Genomic DNA, 16,184 nt, shown 5'->3' on the forward strand with positions numbered 1-16,184 from the left:
TACACCATCATATCACACACACAGATATACACCATCATATCACACACACAGATATACACCATCGTATCACACACACACAGATATACACCATCGTATCACACACACAGATATACACATCATACCACACACACACAGATATACACCATCGTATCACACACACACAGATATACACCATCATATTACACACAGATATACACCATCATATTACACACAGATATACACCATCATATTACACACAGATATACACCATCATATTACACACAGATATACACCATCATATTACACACACAGATATACACCATCATATTACACACACAGATATACACCATCGTATCACACACACAGATATACACCATCGTATCACACACACACAGATATACACCATCGTATCACACACACAGATATACACCATCGTATCACACACACAGATATACACCATCATATTACACACCCAGATATACACCATCATATTATACACCATCGTATTACACACAGATATACACCATCGTATTACACACACACACAGACATACACCATCGTATTACACACACAGATATACACCATCGTATCACACACACACACACATATACACCATCGTATCACACACACACACACACACACACACACACACACACACACACACACACACACACACACACACACACACACACACACACACACACACACACACACACACACACACACACACACACACAGATATACACCATCGTATTACACACAGAGACATACACCATCATATTACACACACACACACACATATATACACCATCATATTACACACACAGATATGCACCATCGTATCAGAGACACAGATATACACAATCGTATCACACACACACAGATATACACCATCGTATCACACACACACAGATATACACCATCGTATCACACACACAGATATACACCATCGTATTACACACACAGATATACACCATCATATTACACACACAGATATACACCATCGTATCACACACACAGATATACACCATCGTATCACACACACACAGATATACACCATCGTATTACACACAGAGACATACACCATCATATTACACACACACACACATATATACACCATCATATTACACACACAGATATGCACCATCGTATCAGAGACACAGATATACACAATCGTATCACACACACACAGATATACACCATCGTATCACACACACACACAGATATACACCATCGTATCACACACACAGATATACACCATCATATTACACACACAGATATACACCATCATATTACACACACAGATATACACCATCGTATCACACACACACAGATATACACCATCGTATCACACACACACAGATATACACCATCGTATCACACACACAGATATACACCATCGTATCACACACACACAGATATACACCATCGTATCACACACACACAGATATACACCATCGTATCACACACACAGATATACACCATCGTATCACACACACAGATATACACCATCGTATCACACACACAGATATACACCATCGTATCACACACACAAGCCCCCATCTTAAGCTACCTCCCACTATGGGACAATAGAGGGGGTGGATGACTGTGTGCTAAACCAAAAATGGGTCTACCCGGGTTGGCAGGAATCCTGACAGGCAATGGAACAAACTCAAGGAGTGACAGAGAATGGGGATGTGGCTATTATGGTGTGTCTGCTGTATCCAACTATGTACAATATGGACCATATGTGCATGAATTTGATGGTATTTGCTGCTGCTGGGTTGAGTTCCTGACCCCATCCCCAGGTCCTGGTGTGTGTATGATTGTGCTGTCAGTGACTCCTTTGAGACATACAGTCCTACACCTTAATACAGCATCAACCAAATGGGAGCCACAGTCAATGTAATAACACCCCATAAACACACACCCCCATGGCTCACTGAAGAAACAAGACTCAAACTATTGGCCTCTATACCTCGGAATATTTGCCACAACCCCCCTCTCCTCCCTCCCTCCTGCCCCCAGCATCGATCTCTCACACACTAAAACACAAAACCACAACTGAAAATGAAAATTATCGAAGTGACTATTAAAACTATTTACAGCTTGCACACATCACACACTAACCATGTCTGAGACAGACAGAAAGGAGCCAGCCAATCATCTGCCACATCTGAAAAGAGTGATGAGGCTCATGTCCAATTACAGTCAGCCTCTGCTATTCAGTGACATTATTAGCCAATCATCTTCTACCTCCCACTTCTTGTGTTGACTGCAGAGCACTTGGTTCAAGAGCTCATTTCCTAGTCTGAGCTCTAAGCGGAACCATTTCTTGGCAAACACCATTTCTCCCTTTAATTGAACCCATACTTTAACTTCACTCACAGAACTCATACAGTATTCATTCATCGCACACACACACACACACACACACACACACACACACACACACACACACACACACACACACACACACACACACACACACACACACACACACACACACACACACACACACACACACACACACACACACACACACACACACACACACACACACACACCTTTAGGCTACACACTTCCCTTCAATTAAATCCACACTAGACATTCCCTCATTCAGACTCTCCAGGTTTGTGTCAAATTGCTAGTATTTTTGTTCTCTTTGTCCACTTCTTCTTCTCCTCCTCCTCTCAATCCCTTCTTTCCCTGAGAGAGGTTGAGATAATGTCTATTCTCCCGCTGAGGACATGGACAACGCCTCTACTTCATGTACCCCTCGATCAGCAGCAGCTGATGTTAGTAAACAACATCCCCTCTGACTAGGAGACTCGCAGCTGTTCCTGGGTTTGTTGCATCTGTGAGTTGGTGTCTGTGCGTGCATGCATTTCTGTGTTTGTGTGTCTTTTGTTACGTGTGTGTTTTAAACAGACCATTAGTGCAGCATCATGCTTGTCTGTAGGAGGGATGCGCTGCTCTTCACTGTGTGTCCCTAAAGGCGGTTGTTAGGAGGGTCAGAGGGTAAGAGACTGTTAGCCTGCCTTTAACCTGCTGTGTGTCTGTCTGTTCTGCTAGTCACTCTGTCCATATGCTCATTCAATCCTCCTCCTGTTATCTAATCTGGTAGTTTGTGTATGTGAGTGTGTGTCTGTCTGTACAGAATATGTGCTTCATGTGTGTGTCTGTTAAGCCCAGGCTGTTTACTGTAGCCAAGGGGAACAGAAAAGGGGATTTGTAAAAACATTGTTCTCATGGCGACCAGGTTTCACTCAGCATCTGGTTTCTATTTGATTCCTTTAATTGGGATGAATGTGACAATCAATGTTATTCTCTGCTGCTCGGACAAAGACGGACCCCTGACTCATATTACACACAAACCATTTAATCTGCAACCATAAAAACCAAATCAACAGACAGACGGATACGCACACACTGCTAAGAAAACGTCTTCTCTTTCCCAGACACACCTGGTGTGCATTTACAGGGTCATTTCTAGTGAAGTGTTTACAGAGAGTCACGTTTTTAACATGGGCTACATCCCTGGACCAGCGCCTGCCAGGAGGCCCCTCAGCCAAATAGGACAGAAAGAGAGAAAAAGAGGCCAGAATTCTTCCTTAGCAGCTTTACAGTGAGAGGGAGAGGAGGCAGAGAGAAAGGGAGCAAGGGAGAGAGAGAACAGAGAGAAAAGGACAGAAGAAAGAGAAAAGGAGAGAGAAGATTTAGATAAACCGAGTGAGAAAACTACCCAACCATGTCCATGTGTGTGATAACTGTGGTAATAATAAGCAGTGTAATATTTCCAGGTGTTTGCTAGCTAGAGAAGGTAAAGAGTGGGCCAAACTAAAAGCACCACTAATTATGAGCTATGTGGCTGGGGAGGACTGTGTAGCTTCAAGGTTAGAGAACCTCAAACTGGGGGAGGTACACTGTGACATGGTGGTACAGAGCTAATTCATCATTCCCAGAGCTGGCCACAAGCCCTGCTGCCACACAGAGCAGTTGGAGACACACAGACCTGTCCAGACAGAGAGAACAGTTGCAGAGAGACCAGCTCCCGACCACTAGATTGTAAATGTTCTCACGAAGTACATTGCAAGTGGGCAGGACCCAGCAAAGCTAAGATAGTACACAGATACCAGGGGAGAGGTCAAAGTGCACACACACACACACACACACACACACACACACACACACACAGCAGCAGGTTCCCACAGTCATGTTTGTTACCATGTGACCTGACAGGGGGGGGGGGTGTGAGCAAGAAGCAGGGAGAGAGATGGGGTGTGAAGTCACTAACAGTCCTTCTACCATCAGCAGCACAGAGGTACAAACAAGTGTCTTCTCCATCTCTCTGCTACCAAATGAACAGTTAACTGGGGTCCTTCTAGAATGACTATAAAGTGGTGATACGTTGCATCTGGTTCAGCTTCGTCTTATCGAGAGCATGGTGTAATTTATGGTTACAGTATTAGTGTTCAGCATTGGTGTGCTTCTGTTAAGGGTTTATTATGGTTGTGTTCGGTACTAACCGGTGAGTTTCTGCAGCAGGGGGCTGAGCTCCGCCTCTCTGGTGATGACCAGGGTGAGTGCTCCAATCAGCTCCCTCTCCACCTTTTCCTCCTCCTCTTCATCGTCTGCAGGCTGGGCCTCTCCAGCCAGTGAGTACAGGTAGACAAGCAGCACCAGCAGCTCATCAGGGCCACACTCCTCCTCCCCCGACCGGGACCCTGAACTGTACTCTGAGCTGGACCCCTCCTCACCCTTAGCAGCGCGAGGTTTCATCAGGGGCAGAAGCTGTCGCAGAACACCAGCAAAGTCAGAGTCTCCCAGAGCCTGCAAACCACACAGGATACACAGAGACATTTTAGAGATATGAAGTAGAAACTACAAACTGAGTAACACAAAACACATCAAATCACCACACACATACAATGCTTTCAGAAAGTGTTCACACCGCTCGACTTTTTCCACGTTTTGCTGTGTTAAAGCCTGAATTTAAAATGGACTAAATAGAGATTTTGTGTCACTGATCTACACACATAGTGGTTAACATGAGTTTAAAATTGACTACCCCATCTCTGTACCCCACACATGCAATTATCTGTAAGGTCCCTCAGTCGAGCAGTGAATTTCAAGCACAGATTCAACCACAAAGACCAGGGAGGTTTTCCAATGGTTCTCAAAGTAGGGCACCTATTGGTCGATGAGCAAAAAGAAAAAAGCAGACATTGAATATCCCTTTGAGCATGGTGAAGTTATTAATTACCCTATGGATGGTGTATCAATACACCCAGTCAGTACAAAGATACAGGCGACCTTCCTAACTCAGATGCCGGAGAGGAAGGAAACCGCTCAGGGATTTCACCATGAGGCCAATGGTGATTTCAAAGCAATTGCAGTTTAATGGCTGTGATAGGAGATAATTGAGGATGGATCAACAACATCATGGTTACTCCACAATACTACCTTAAATGGAAAAGAAGTGAAAAGAAGGAAGCCTGTACAGAATAACAAATATTCCAAAAAAGGCATCCTGTATGCAATAAGGCACTAAAGTAATACTGTAAAAATGTGCCAAAGAAAATCAAATAAAAAAACATTATGTTTGGGGCAAATCCAACAACACATCACTGAGTACCACTTAATATTTTCAAGCATGGTGGTGGCTGCATCATGTTATGGGTGTGCTTGTCATCGGCAAGGACTAAAGAGTTTTTGGAGGATACAAAAAACCGTAGTAGAGCTAAGCACAGGCAAAACCCTAGAGGAAAACCTGGTTCAGTCCGCTTTCCAACAGACAAATTCACCTTTCAGCAGGACAATAACCTAAAACAGAAGGCCAAATATACACTGGAGTTGCTTACTAAAACAACCTTGAATGTTACCTGGCCTAGTAGTTACAGTTTTGATTTAGAAATAGTCTTGAAAATCTATGGCAAGACTTGAAAATGGCTGTCTAGCAATGATCAACAACCAACTTGACAGAGTTTGAAAAATGTATTAAAGAATAAATGGGAAAATATTGTACAATACAGATGTGGAAGCACTGCTATGGAAAATGTTGAAGTATTACAATACCAACACAAAGTCAATGAATGTCTAGATCGGCATGTTTTGGCATTTGCTTATTTTATGACTATGAGTAATCCAGTTTTATGGAAATTATTTTTTACTCTTCTTCATTGTGCATTAATTTTATGATGCAACTGTGTATAAGAAATCATTGACCTGTTCATTGGCATGCATACACACACAGAGCGTGTGTTTTCGTACTGTTTAGGAGCAGTGACCTGTTTCTCGGTGTTGCTGGGAGTGAGTTTGCGCCCATGCTGATTCTGCCTGTCCTGGCCCACATGATTTTCATACAGCACAATATACAGCCTAACAGTCAGAATGAGCTCATACCCCTATTAACCAGGGGTGTGTGTAGAAAAGAGTGAGAACGAGAGAGAGGGGAGAGAGAGAGATAGAGCGAAGGAAAGAACGTGAGAAAGAGAGAGAAGGAGTGAGAGAAGCTGCAGTTGGATGCCTCTGTGGATAGATGACAATTTAATGAGTGTTAAGACCTGAATGTTCCTCCCATCAAGACAAACAGGCTCTCTCTCTACCCAGCTCCTATCGCTGAGCTCTGAGCCCTGGGGCCTGGTCTGGTCCACTGAGGGGATCCTGTGTCCAACCCATCACAAACGTCCTCTGGGCCAGGGAGAAGGGAATCAGCATCAGTACTGCACTAACTGCCTTTGAGAGTGTGCATGTGTGTGAATTCAGACATGGGTTCTGGGAGTACGAGTGCTGATCTGTCCATATAATCTTATTCATTATGGAAAAAAAGCAAAAATGATGCAGCACTCCCACTCTCAGACCCTCTGTGTATACGGGCCCTGGTCTCACGGGCCCAATGACCCAATGACCATCACAGTTGGCACTACCCTCTAGCAGTGTTGTGTTACACGTTAGCCGGAGTAGGCCGTCATTGTAAATACGAATTTGTTCTTAACTGACGTGACTAGTTAAATAAAGGTTCAATTAAAAAATACATGATGCATGACTGTAGTGTGTCAGAGCTCTGAGTCTCCTGTTCTCTTCCAGCTAGGCCTCAGCCCCAGCCAACCACCGCCCCCAAGGAGTATTCAAACACACAAACCAAATCACAGAACACATTTTTCTCCTTAAACATTGTGAAATCAAATACCTCTCCGAGCTGCACTCAAAACTATTTGCCAAACAATGTTTGGGCTCTTTCCCTTCTTTTCGCCATTGTGAGTTGAGAGGAGAAAGTAGAGTGTAGAGAGAGTAGAGAAAGTAGAGAGTAGAGAAAGTAGAGAGAGTAGGGTGTAGAGAGTAGAGAGGAGAAAGTAGAATGTAGAGAGAGTAGAGTAGAGAAAGTAGAGAGGAGAGTAGACAGGAGAAAGTAGACAGGAGAATGCAGAGAGTAGAAAGTAGAGAGTAGAGAGGAGAAAGTAGAGAGGAGAGAGAAAGTAGAGAGTAGAGAGGAAAAAGTAGAGAGGAGAGAGTAGACAGGAGAAAGTAGACAGGAGAAAGTAGACAGGAGAAAGTAGACAGGAGAAAGTAGACAGGAGAAAGTAGAGTAGAGAGGAGAAAGTAGAGAGTAGAAAGGAGAGAGTAGAGTGTGGAGAGTAGAGAGGAGAAAGGAGAGGAGAAAGTAGAGAGTATAGAGAAAGTAGAGTAGAGAGGAGAAAGTAGCGAATACAAAGTAGAGTAGAGAGGAGAGAGTAGAGTGTAGAAAGTCTCTGTCACCAAGCCATGAGACAGCCTCTGTCACCAAGCCATGAGACAGCCTCTGTCACCAAGCCATGAGACAGCCTCTGTCACCAAGCCATGAGACAGCCTCTGTCACCAAGCCATGAGACAGCCTCTGTCACCAAGCCATGAGACAGCCTCTGTCACCAAGCCATGAGACAGCTTCTGTCACCAAGCCATGAGACAGCTTCTGTCACCAAGCCATGAGACAGCTTCTGACACCAAGCCATGAGACAGCTTCTGACAGCTACCGACAACAAACACACACTCACTAAACTACACACACACAACCCATACACATTCATATACCGACAACACAAACTCACTAGACTACACACACACAACCCATACACATTCATATACCGACAACACAAACTCACTAGACTACACACACACACACACACAACCCATGCACATTCATATACCGACAACACAAACGCACACTCACTAGACTACACACACACACACACACACACACACACACACACACACACAACCCATACATATTCATATACCGACAACACAAACTCACACTCACTTTTAAAATCATAATTTGCTGCTGCTGCTGCTCTGTTCCTTATTTTACTCTTATTATCATCTATTCTGATGCCTAGTCACTTTACCCTGCCTTCATCTACCTCAAATACCTCATTATTATCTATTCTGATGCCTAGTCATTTTACCCTGCTTTCATGTACATATCTACCTCAAATACCTCATTATTATCTATCCTGATGCCATGTCACTTTACCCTGCCTTCATGTACATATCTACCTGATGAAAGAAATAAAAGCTGAAATAAATCACTACTATTATTCTGACATTTCACATTCTTAAAATGAAGTGGTGATCCTAACTGACCTAAAACAGGTAATTTTTACTAGGATTAAATGTCAGAAATTGTGAAAAACTGAGATTAAATGTAGTTGGCTAAGGTGTATGTAAACTTCCCACTTCAACTTTACATATCTACCTCAAATACCTTGTACCTCTGCACATTGATTTGGTCCTGGTCCACCCTGTATATAGCTCCACATTTATCTGGTACTGGTCCTCCCTGTATATAGCTCCACATTTATCTGGTACTGGTCCTCCCTGTATATAGCTCCACATTGATTTGGTCCTGGTCCTCCCTGTATATAGCTCCACATTGATTTGGTCCTGGTCCACCCTGTATATAGCTCCACATTGATCTGGTACTGGTCCTCCCTGTATATAGCTCCACATTGATCTGGTACTGGTCCTCCCTGTATATAGCTCCACATTGATTTGGTCCTGGTCCTCCCTGTATATAGCTCCACATTGATTTGGTCCTGGTCCACCCTGTATATAGCTCCACATTGATCTGGTACTGGTCCTCCCTGTATATAGCTCCACATTGATCTGGTACTGGTCCTCCCTGTATATAGCTCCACATTGATCTGGTACTGGTCCTCCCTGTATATAGCTCCACATTGATCTGGTACTGGTCCTCCCTGTATATAGATCCACATTGATCTGGTACTGGTCCTGCCTGTACATTTTTTATAACACCTTTATTTAACCAGGTAGGCTAGTTGACAACAAGTTCTCATTTACAACTGCGACCTGGCCAAGATAAAGCAAAGCAGTACGACACAAACAACAACACAGAGTTACACGTGGAATAAACAAGCATACAGTCAATAACACAACAGAACAAAAGTCTATATACAGTGTGTGCAAATGGCATGAGGAGGTAGGCAAAAAAATAGGCCATAGTAGTGAAGTAATTACAATTTAGCAAATTAACACTGGGGTGATGGATGAGCAGATGGCGATGCGCAAGTAGAAATACTGGTGTGCAAAAGAGCAGAAAAGTAAATAAAAACAATATGGGGATGAGGTAGGTAGATTGGGTGGGATATTTATAGATGGGCTATTTACAGCTGCAGCGATCGGTTAGCTGCTCAGATAGCTGATGTTTAAAGTTAGAGAAATATAAGCCTCCAGTGAGGGAAATATAAGCCTCCAGCTTCAGTGATTTCTGCAATTCGTTCCAGTCATTGGCAGCAGAGACCTGGAAGGAAAGGCGGTCAAAGGAAGTGTTGGCTTTGGGGATGACCAGTGAGATATACCTGCTGGAGCGCATGCTACGGGTGGGTGTTGTTATCGTGACCAGTGAACTGAGATAAGGCGCCGCTTTACCTAGCATAGACTTATAGATGACATGGAGCCAGTGGGTCTAGCAACGGATATGAAGAGAGTGCCAGTCGACGAGAGCATACAGGTTGCAGTGGTGGGTAGTATAAGGGGCTTTGGTGACAAAACGGATGGCACTGTGATAAACTGCATCCAGTTTGCTGAGTAGATTATTGGAATCTATTTTGTAAATGACATTGCCGAAGTCGAGGTTCGGTAGGATAGTCAGTTTTACGAGGATATGTTTGGCGGTGTGAGTGAAAGAGGCTTTGTTGCAAAATAGGAAGTTGATTCTAGATGTAATTTTCGATTGGGGATGTTTAATATGAGTCTGGAAGGAGAGTTTACAGTCTAGCCAGACACCTAGGTATTTGTAGTTGTCCACATATTCTAAGTCAGAACCGTCCAGAGTAGTGATGCTAGTCGGGTGGGCAGGTGCAGGCAGCGAACGGTTGAAAAGCATGCATTTAGTTTTACTGGCGTTTAAGAGCAGTGGAGGCCAAGGAAGGAGTGTATGGCATTGAAGCTCGTTTGGAGGTTAGTTAACACAGTGTCCAAAGAAGGGCCAGATGTATACAGAATGGTGTCGTCTGCATAGTAGTGGATCAGGGAATCACCAGCAGCAAGAGTGACATCGTTGATATATACAGAGAAAAGAGTTGGCCCGAGAATTGAACCCTGTGGTACCCCCAGAGAGACTGCCACAGGTCCAGACAACAGGCCCTCCGATTTGAAACACTGAACTCTGAACACCAGCACTGAAGTAGTTGGTGAACCATGGCAGTCATTTGAGAAACCAAGGCTGTTGATTCTGCCAATACAAATACAGTGATTGACAGAGTCGAAAGCCTTGGCCAGGTCGATGAACACAGCTGCACAGCACTGTCTTTTATCGATGGCGGTTCTGATATCATTTAGTACCTTGTGCGTGGTTGAGGTGCACCCGTGACCAGCTCGAAAATCGGATTGCACAGCGGAGAAGGTACGGTGGGATTCGAAATGGTCAGTGATCTGTTTATTAACTTGGATTTTGAAGACTTTGGAAAGGCAGGGCAGGATGGATATAGGTCTATAACAATTTGGGTCTAGAGTGTCACCCCCTTTGAAGAGGGGGATGACCACGGCAGCTTTCCAATCTTTAGAGATCTCAGACGATATGAAAGAGTGGTTGAGCAGACTGGTAATAGGGGTTGCAACAATGGCGGCGGATAATTTTAGGAAGAGAGGGTCCAGATTGTCTAGCCCAGCTGATTTGTACGGGTCCAGGTTTTGCAGCTCTTTCAGAACATCTGCCATCTGGATTTGGGTGAAGGAGAAGCTGGGGAAGCTTGTGCAAGTAGCTGCGGAGCTGTTGACCGGGGTTGGGGTAGCCAGGAGGAAAGCATGGCCAGCCGTAGAGCTTATTGAAATTCTTGATTATCGTGGATTTATCGGTGGTGACAGTGTTACATAGCCTCAGTGAAGTGGGCAGCTGGGAGGAGGTGCCCTTATTCTCCATGGACTTTACAGTGTCCCAAAACATTTTCTGTTTGAAAAAGCTAGCCTTTGCTTTCCTGACTGACTGCGTGTATTGGTTCCTAACTTCCCTGAAAAGTTGCATATCGCAGGCACTATTCGATGCTAGTGCAGCCCGCCACAGGATGTTTTTGTGATGGTCGAGGGAAGTCAGGCCTGGAGTGAACCAAGGGCAATATCTGTTCTCAGTTCTACATTTTTGAAAGGGGCATGCTTATTTAAGATGGTGAGGAAATTACTTTTAAAGAACGACCGGGCATCCTCGAGTGACTGAATGAGGTCAATATCCTTCCAGGATACCCAGGCCAAGTCGATTAGAAAGTCCTGGTCAGGATAAGATCTACGAGGGTGCCCATGTTTACGGATTTAGGGTTGCTACCTGGTGGGTTCCTTGATCATTTGTGTGAGATTGAGGGCATCTAGCTTAGATTGTAGGCTGCTGGGGTGTTAAGCATATCCCAGGTTAGGTCACCTAACAGAATGAACTCTGAAGATAGATGGGGAGCAATCAATTCACATATGGTGTCCAGGGCACAGCTGGGAGCTGGGGGGGGTCTATAACAGGCGGAAACAGTGAGAGACTTATTTCTGGAGAGAATCGTTTTTAAAATTAGGAGCTTGAACTGTTTGGGCATAGACCTGGAAAGTATGACAGAACTTTGCAGGCTATCTCTGGAGTAGATTGCAACTCCTGCCCCTTTGGCAGTTCTATCTTGACGGAAAATGTTGAAATCTCAGAATTTTTGGTGGCCTTCCTAAGCCAGGATTCAGACACAGCAAGGACATCAGGGTTGGCAGAGGGTGCTAAAGCAGTCAGTAAAACAAACTTAGAGAGGAGGCTTCTGATGTTAACATGCATGAAACCAAGGCCATACAATGGCTGACAGACAACGACTCCAACAGTGCGAAGCCAAGGTATTGTGTAATTCTGACAGACCGTACCAGAGTGACATCCCGAAACTAGAGCCAGACATCCATGCCCCTGTACCTCCCCCTCCCCTCTGATGGAGCCCTTCTCCTCAGCCTGCCTGTCACTATAAAAGTCTCCACATGACAGGCTCTAAAAGTATGCTGCCAAATCTAGGTAAAGTTTTAGGTCCAGTCTGTAAAAATAGACTTATTTTAGTGGCTGTCGTGATAGCAGCCCAGAACCAGATCATTACTGTAGTAATAGCCTAACAGGAAGCTGTAGCCTGCTGGCTAAAGGCTAATATTATTACACACCATTACAGGATCAACTGGTCCTGTCAACATGCACTAATGCTATCATTACTGGATCTACTGGTCCTGTCGCCATGCACTAATGCTATCATTACTGGATCAACTGGTCCTGTCGCCATGCACTAATGCTATCATTACTGGATCTACTGGTCCTGTCGCCATGCACTAATGCGATCATTACTGGATCTACTGGTCCTGTCGCCATGCACTAATGCTATCATTACTGGATCAACTGGTCCTGTCGCCATGCACTAATGCTATCATTACTGGATCTACTGGTCCTGTCGCCATGCACTAATGCTATCATTACTGGATCAACTGGTCATGTCGCCATGCACTAATGCTATCATTACTGGATCAACTGGTCATGTCGCCATGCACTAATGCTATCATTACTGGATCAACTGGTCATGTCGCCATGCACTAATGCTATCATAACTTGATCTACTGGTCCTGTCACCATGCACTAATGCTATCATTACTGGATCTACTGGTCCTGTCGCCATGCACTAATGCGATCATTACTGGATCAACTGGTCCTGTCACCATGCACTAATGCTATCATTACTGGATCTACTGGTCCTGTCGCCATGCACTAATGCTATCATTACTGGATCTACTGGTCCTGTCGCCATGCACTAATGCTATCATTACTGGATCAACTGGTCATGTCGCCATGCACTAATGCTATCATTACTGGATCTACTGGTCCTGTCGCCATGCACTAATGCTATCATTACTGGATCTACTGGTCCTGTCACCATGCACTAATGCTATCATTACTGGATCAACTGGTCATGTCGCCATGCACTAATGCTATCATTACTGGATCAACTGGTCCTGTCACCATGTACTAATGCTATCATTACTGGATCAACTGGTCATGTCGCCATGCACTAATGCTATCATTACTGGATCAACTGGTCCTGTCACCATGTACTAATGCTATCATTACTGGATCAACTGGTCATGTCACCATGTACTAATGCTATCATTACTGGATCAACTGGTCATGTCGCCATGCACTAATGCTATCATTACTGGATCTACTGGTCCTGTCACCATGCACTAATGCTATCATTACTGGATCAACTGGTCATGTCGCCATGCACTAATGCTATCATTACTGGATCTACTGGTCCTGTCACCATGCACTAATGCTATCATTACTGGATCAACTGGTCATGTCGCCATGCACTAATGCTATCATTACTGGATCAACTGGTCATTTCGCCATGCACTAATGCTATCATTACTGGATCAACTGGTCCTGTCAGCATGTACTAATGCTATCATTACTGGATCTACTGGTCCTGTCGCCATGCACTAATGCTATCATTACTGGATCAACTGGTCCTGTCGCCATGCACTAATGCTATCATTACTGGATCTACTGGTCCTGTCGCCATGCACTAATGCTATCATTACTGGATGAACTGGTCATGTCGCCATGCACTAATGCTATCATTACTGGATCAACTGGTCATGTCGCCATTCACTAATGCTATCATTACTGGATCTACTGGTCCTGTCACCATGCACTAATGCTATCATTACTGGATCTACTGGTCCTGTCACCATGCACTAATGCTATCATTACTGGATCTACTGGTCCTGTCACCATGCACTAATGCTATCATTACTGGATCAACTGGTCCTGTCGCCATGCACTAATGCTATCATTACTGGATCAACTGGTCATGTCACCATGTACTAATGCTATCATTACTGGATCAACTGGTCCTGTCACCATGTACTAATGCTATCATTACTGGATCAACTGGTCATGTCGCCATGCACTAATGCTATCATTACTGGATCAACTGGTCATGTCGCCATGCACTAATGCTATCATTACTGGATCTACTGGTCCTGTCGCCATGCACTAATGCTATCATTACTGGATCAACTGGTCCTGTCGCCATGCACTAATGCTATCATTACTGGATCTACTGGTCCTGTCACCATGCACTAATGCTATAATTACTGGATCTACTGGTCCTGTCGCCATGCACTAATGCTATCATTACTGGATCTACTGGTCCTGTCACCATGCACTAATGCTATCATTACTGGATCTACTGGTCCTGTCGCCATGCACTAATGCTATCATTACTGGATCTACTGGTCCTGTCGCCATGCACTAATGCTATAATTACTGGATCTACTGGTCCTGTCGCCATGCACTAATGCTATCATTACTGGATCTACTGGTCCTGTCACCATGCACTAATACTATCATTACTGGATCAACTGGTCCTGTCACCATGTACTAATGCTATCGTTACTGGATCTACTGGTCCTGTCACCATGCACTAATGCTATCATTACTGGATCAACTGGTCATGTCGCCATGCCCTAATGCTATCATTACTGGATCAACTGGTCATGTCGCCATGCACTAATGCTATCATTACTGGATCAACTGGTCATGTCGCCATGCACTAATGCTATCATTACTGGATCTACTGGTCATGTCGCCATGCACTAATGCAATCATTACTGGATCAACTGGTCCTGTCAGCATGTACTAATGCTATCATTACTGGATCTACTGGTCCTGTCGCCATGCACTAATGCTATCATTACTGGATCAACTGGTCCTGTCGCCATGCACTAATGCTATCATTACTGGATCAACTGGTCATGTCGCCATGCACTAATGCTATCATTACTGGATCAACTGGTCATGTCGCCATTCACTAATGATATCATTACTGGATCTACTGGTCCTGTCACCATGCACTAATGCTATCATTACTGGATCTACTGGTCCTGTCGCCATGCACTGATGCTATCATTACTGGATCTACTGGTCCTGTCGCCATGCACTAATGCTATCATTACTGGATCTGCTGGTCCTGTCACCATGTACTAATGCTATCATTACTGGATCTGCTGGTCCTGTCACCATGCACTAATGCTATCATTACTGGATCAACTGGTCATGTCGCCATGCACTAATGCTATCATTACTGGATCTACTGGTCCTGTCGCCATGCACTAATGCTATCATTACTGGATCAACTGGTCATGTCGCCATGCACTAATGCTATCATTACTGGATCTACTGGTCCTGTCACCATGCACTAATGCTATCATTACTGGATCAACTGGTCATGTCGCCATGCACTCATGCTATCATTACTGGATCAACTGGTCATTTCGCCATGCACTAATGCTATCATTACTGGATCAACTGGTCCTGTCAGCATGTACTAATGCTATCATTACTGGATCTACTGGTCCTGTCGCCATGCACTAATGCTATCATTACTGGATCAACTGGTCATGTCGCCATGCACTAATGCTATCATTACTGGATCTACTGGTCCTGTCGCCATGCACTAATGCTATCATTACTGGATCAACTGGTCATGTCGCCATGCACTAATGCTATCATTACTGGATCTACTGGTCCTGTCACCATGCACTAATGCTATCATTACTGGATCAACTGGTCATCAACTGGTCATTTCACCATGCACTAATGCTATCATTACTGGATCAACTGGTCCTGTCAGCATGTACTAATGCTATCATTACTG

The 16,184-nt window shown here is 44.3% G+C and overlaps 1 protein-coding gene across 1 annotated transcript in view; it reads right to left on the reverse strand.

Annotated features, from left to right (window-relative positions):
* The window catches only part of LOC118392472 (sec1 family domain-containing protein 2), a 198,320-nt gene that overhangs the window by 108,616 nt on the left and 73,520 nt on the right, over window positions 1–16,184 (reverse strand). Inside the window, exon 5 of the mRNA XM_035784486.2 lies at window positions 4,509–4,812. Within this exon, the coding sequence (XP_035640379.1) occupies window positions 4,509–4,812 (304 nt within the window). The remainder of the gene's footprint in view (window positions 1–4,508; window positions 4,813–16,184) is intronic.

The sequence above is a fragment of the Oncorhynchus keta genome, chromosome 1 (genome assembly GCF_023373465.1).
Source record: "Oncorhynchus keta strain PuntledgeMale-10-30-2019 chromosome 1, Oket_V2, whole genome shotgun sequence".
Classification (NCBI taxonomy): domain Eukaryota; kingdom Metazoa; phylum Chordata; class Actinopteri; order Salmoniformes; family Salmonidae; genus Oncorhynchus; species Oncorhynchus keta.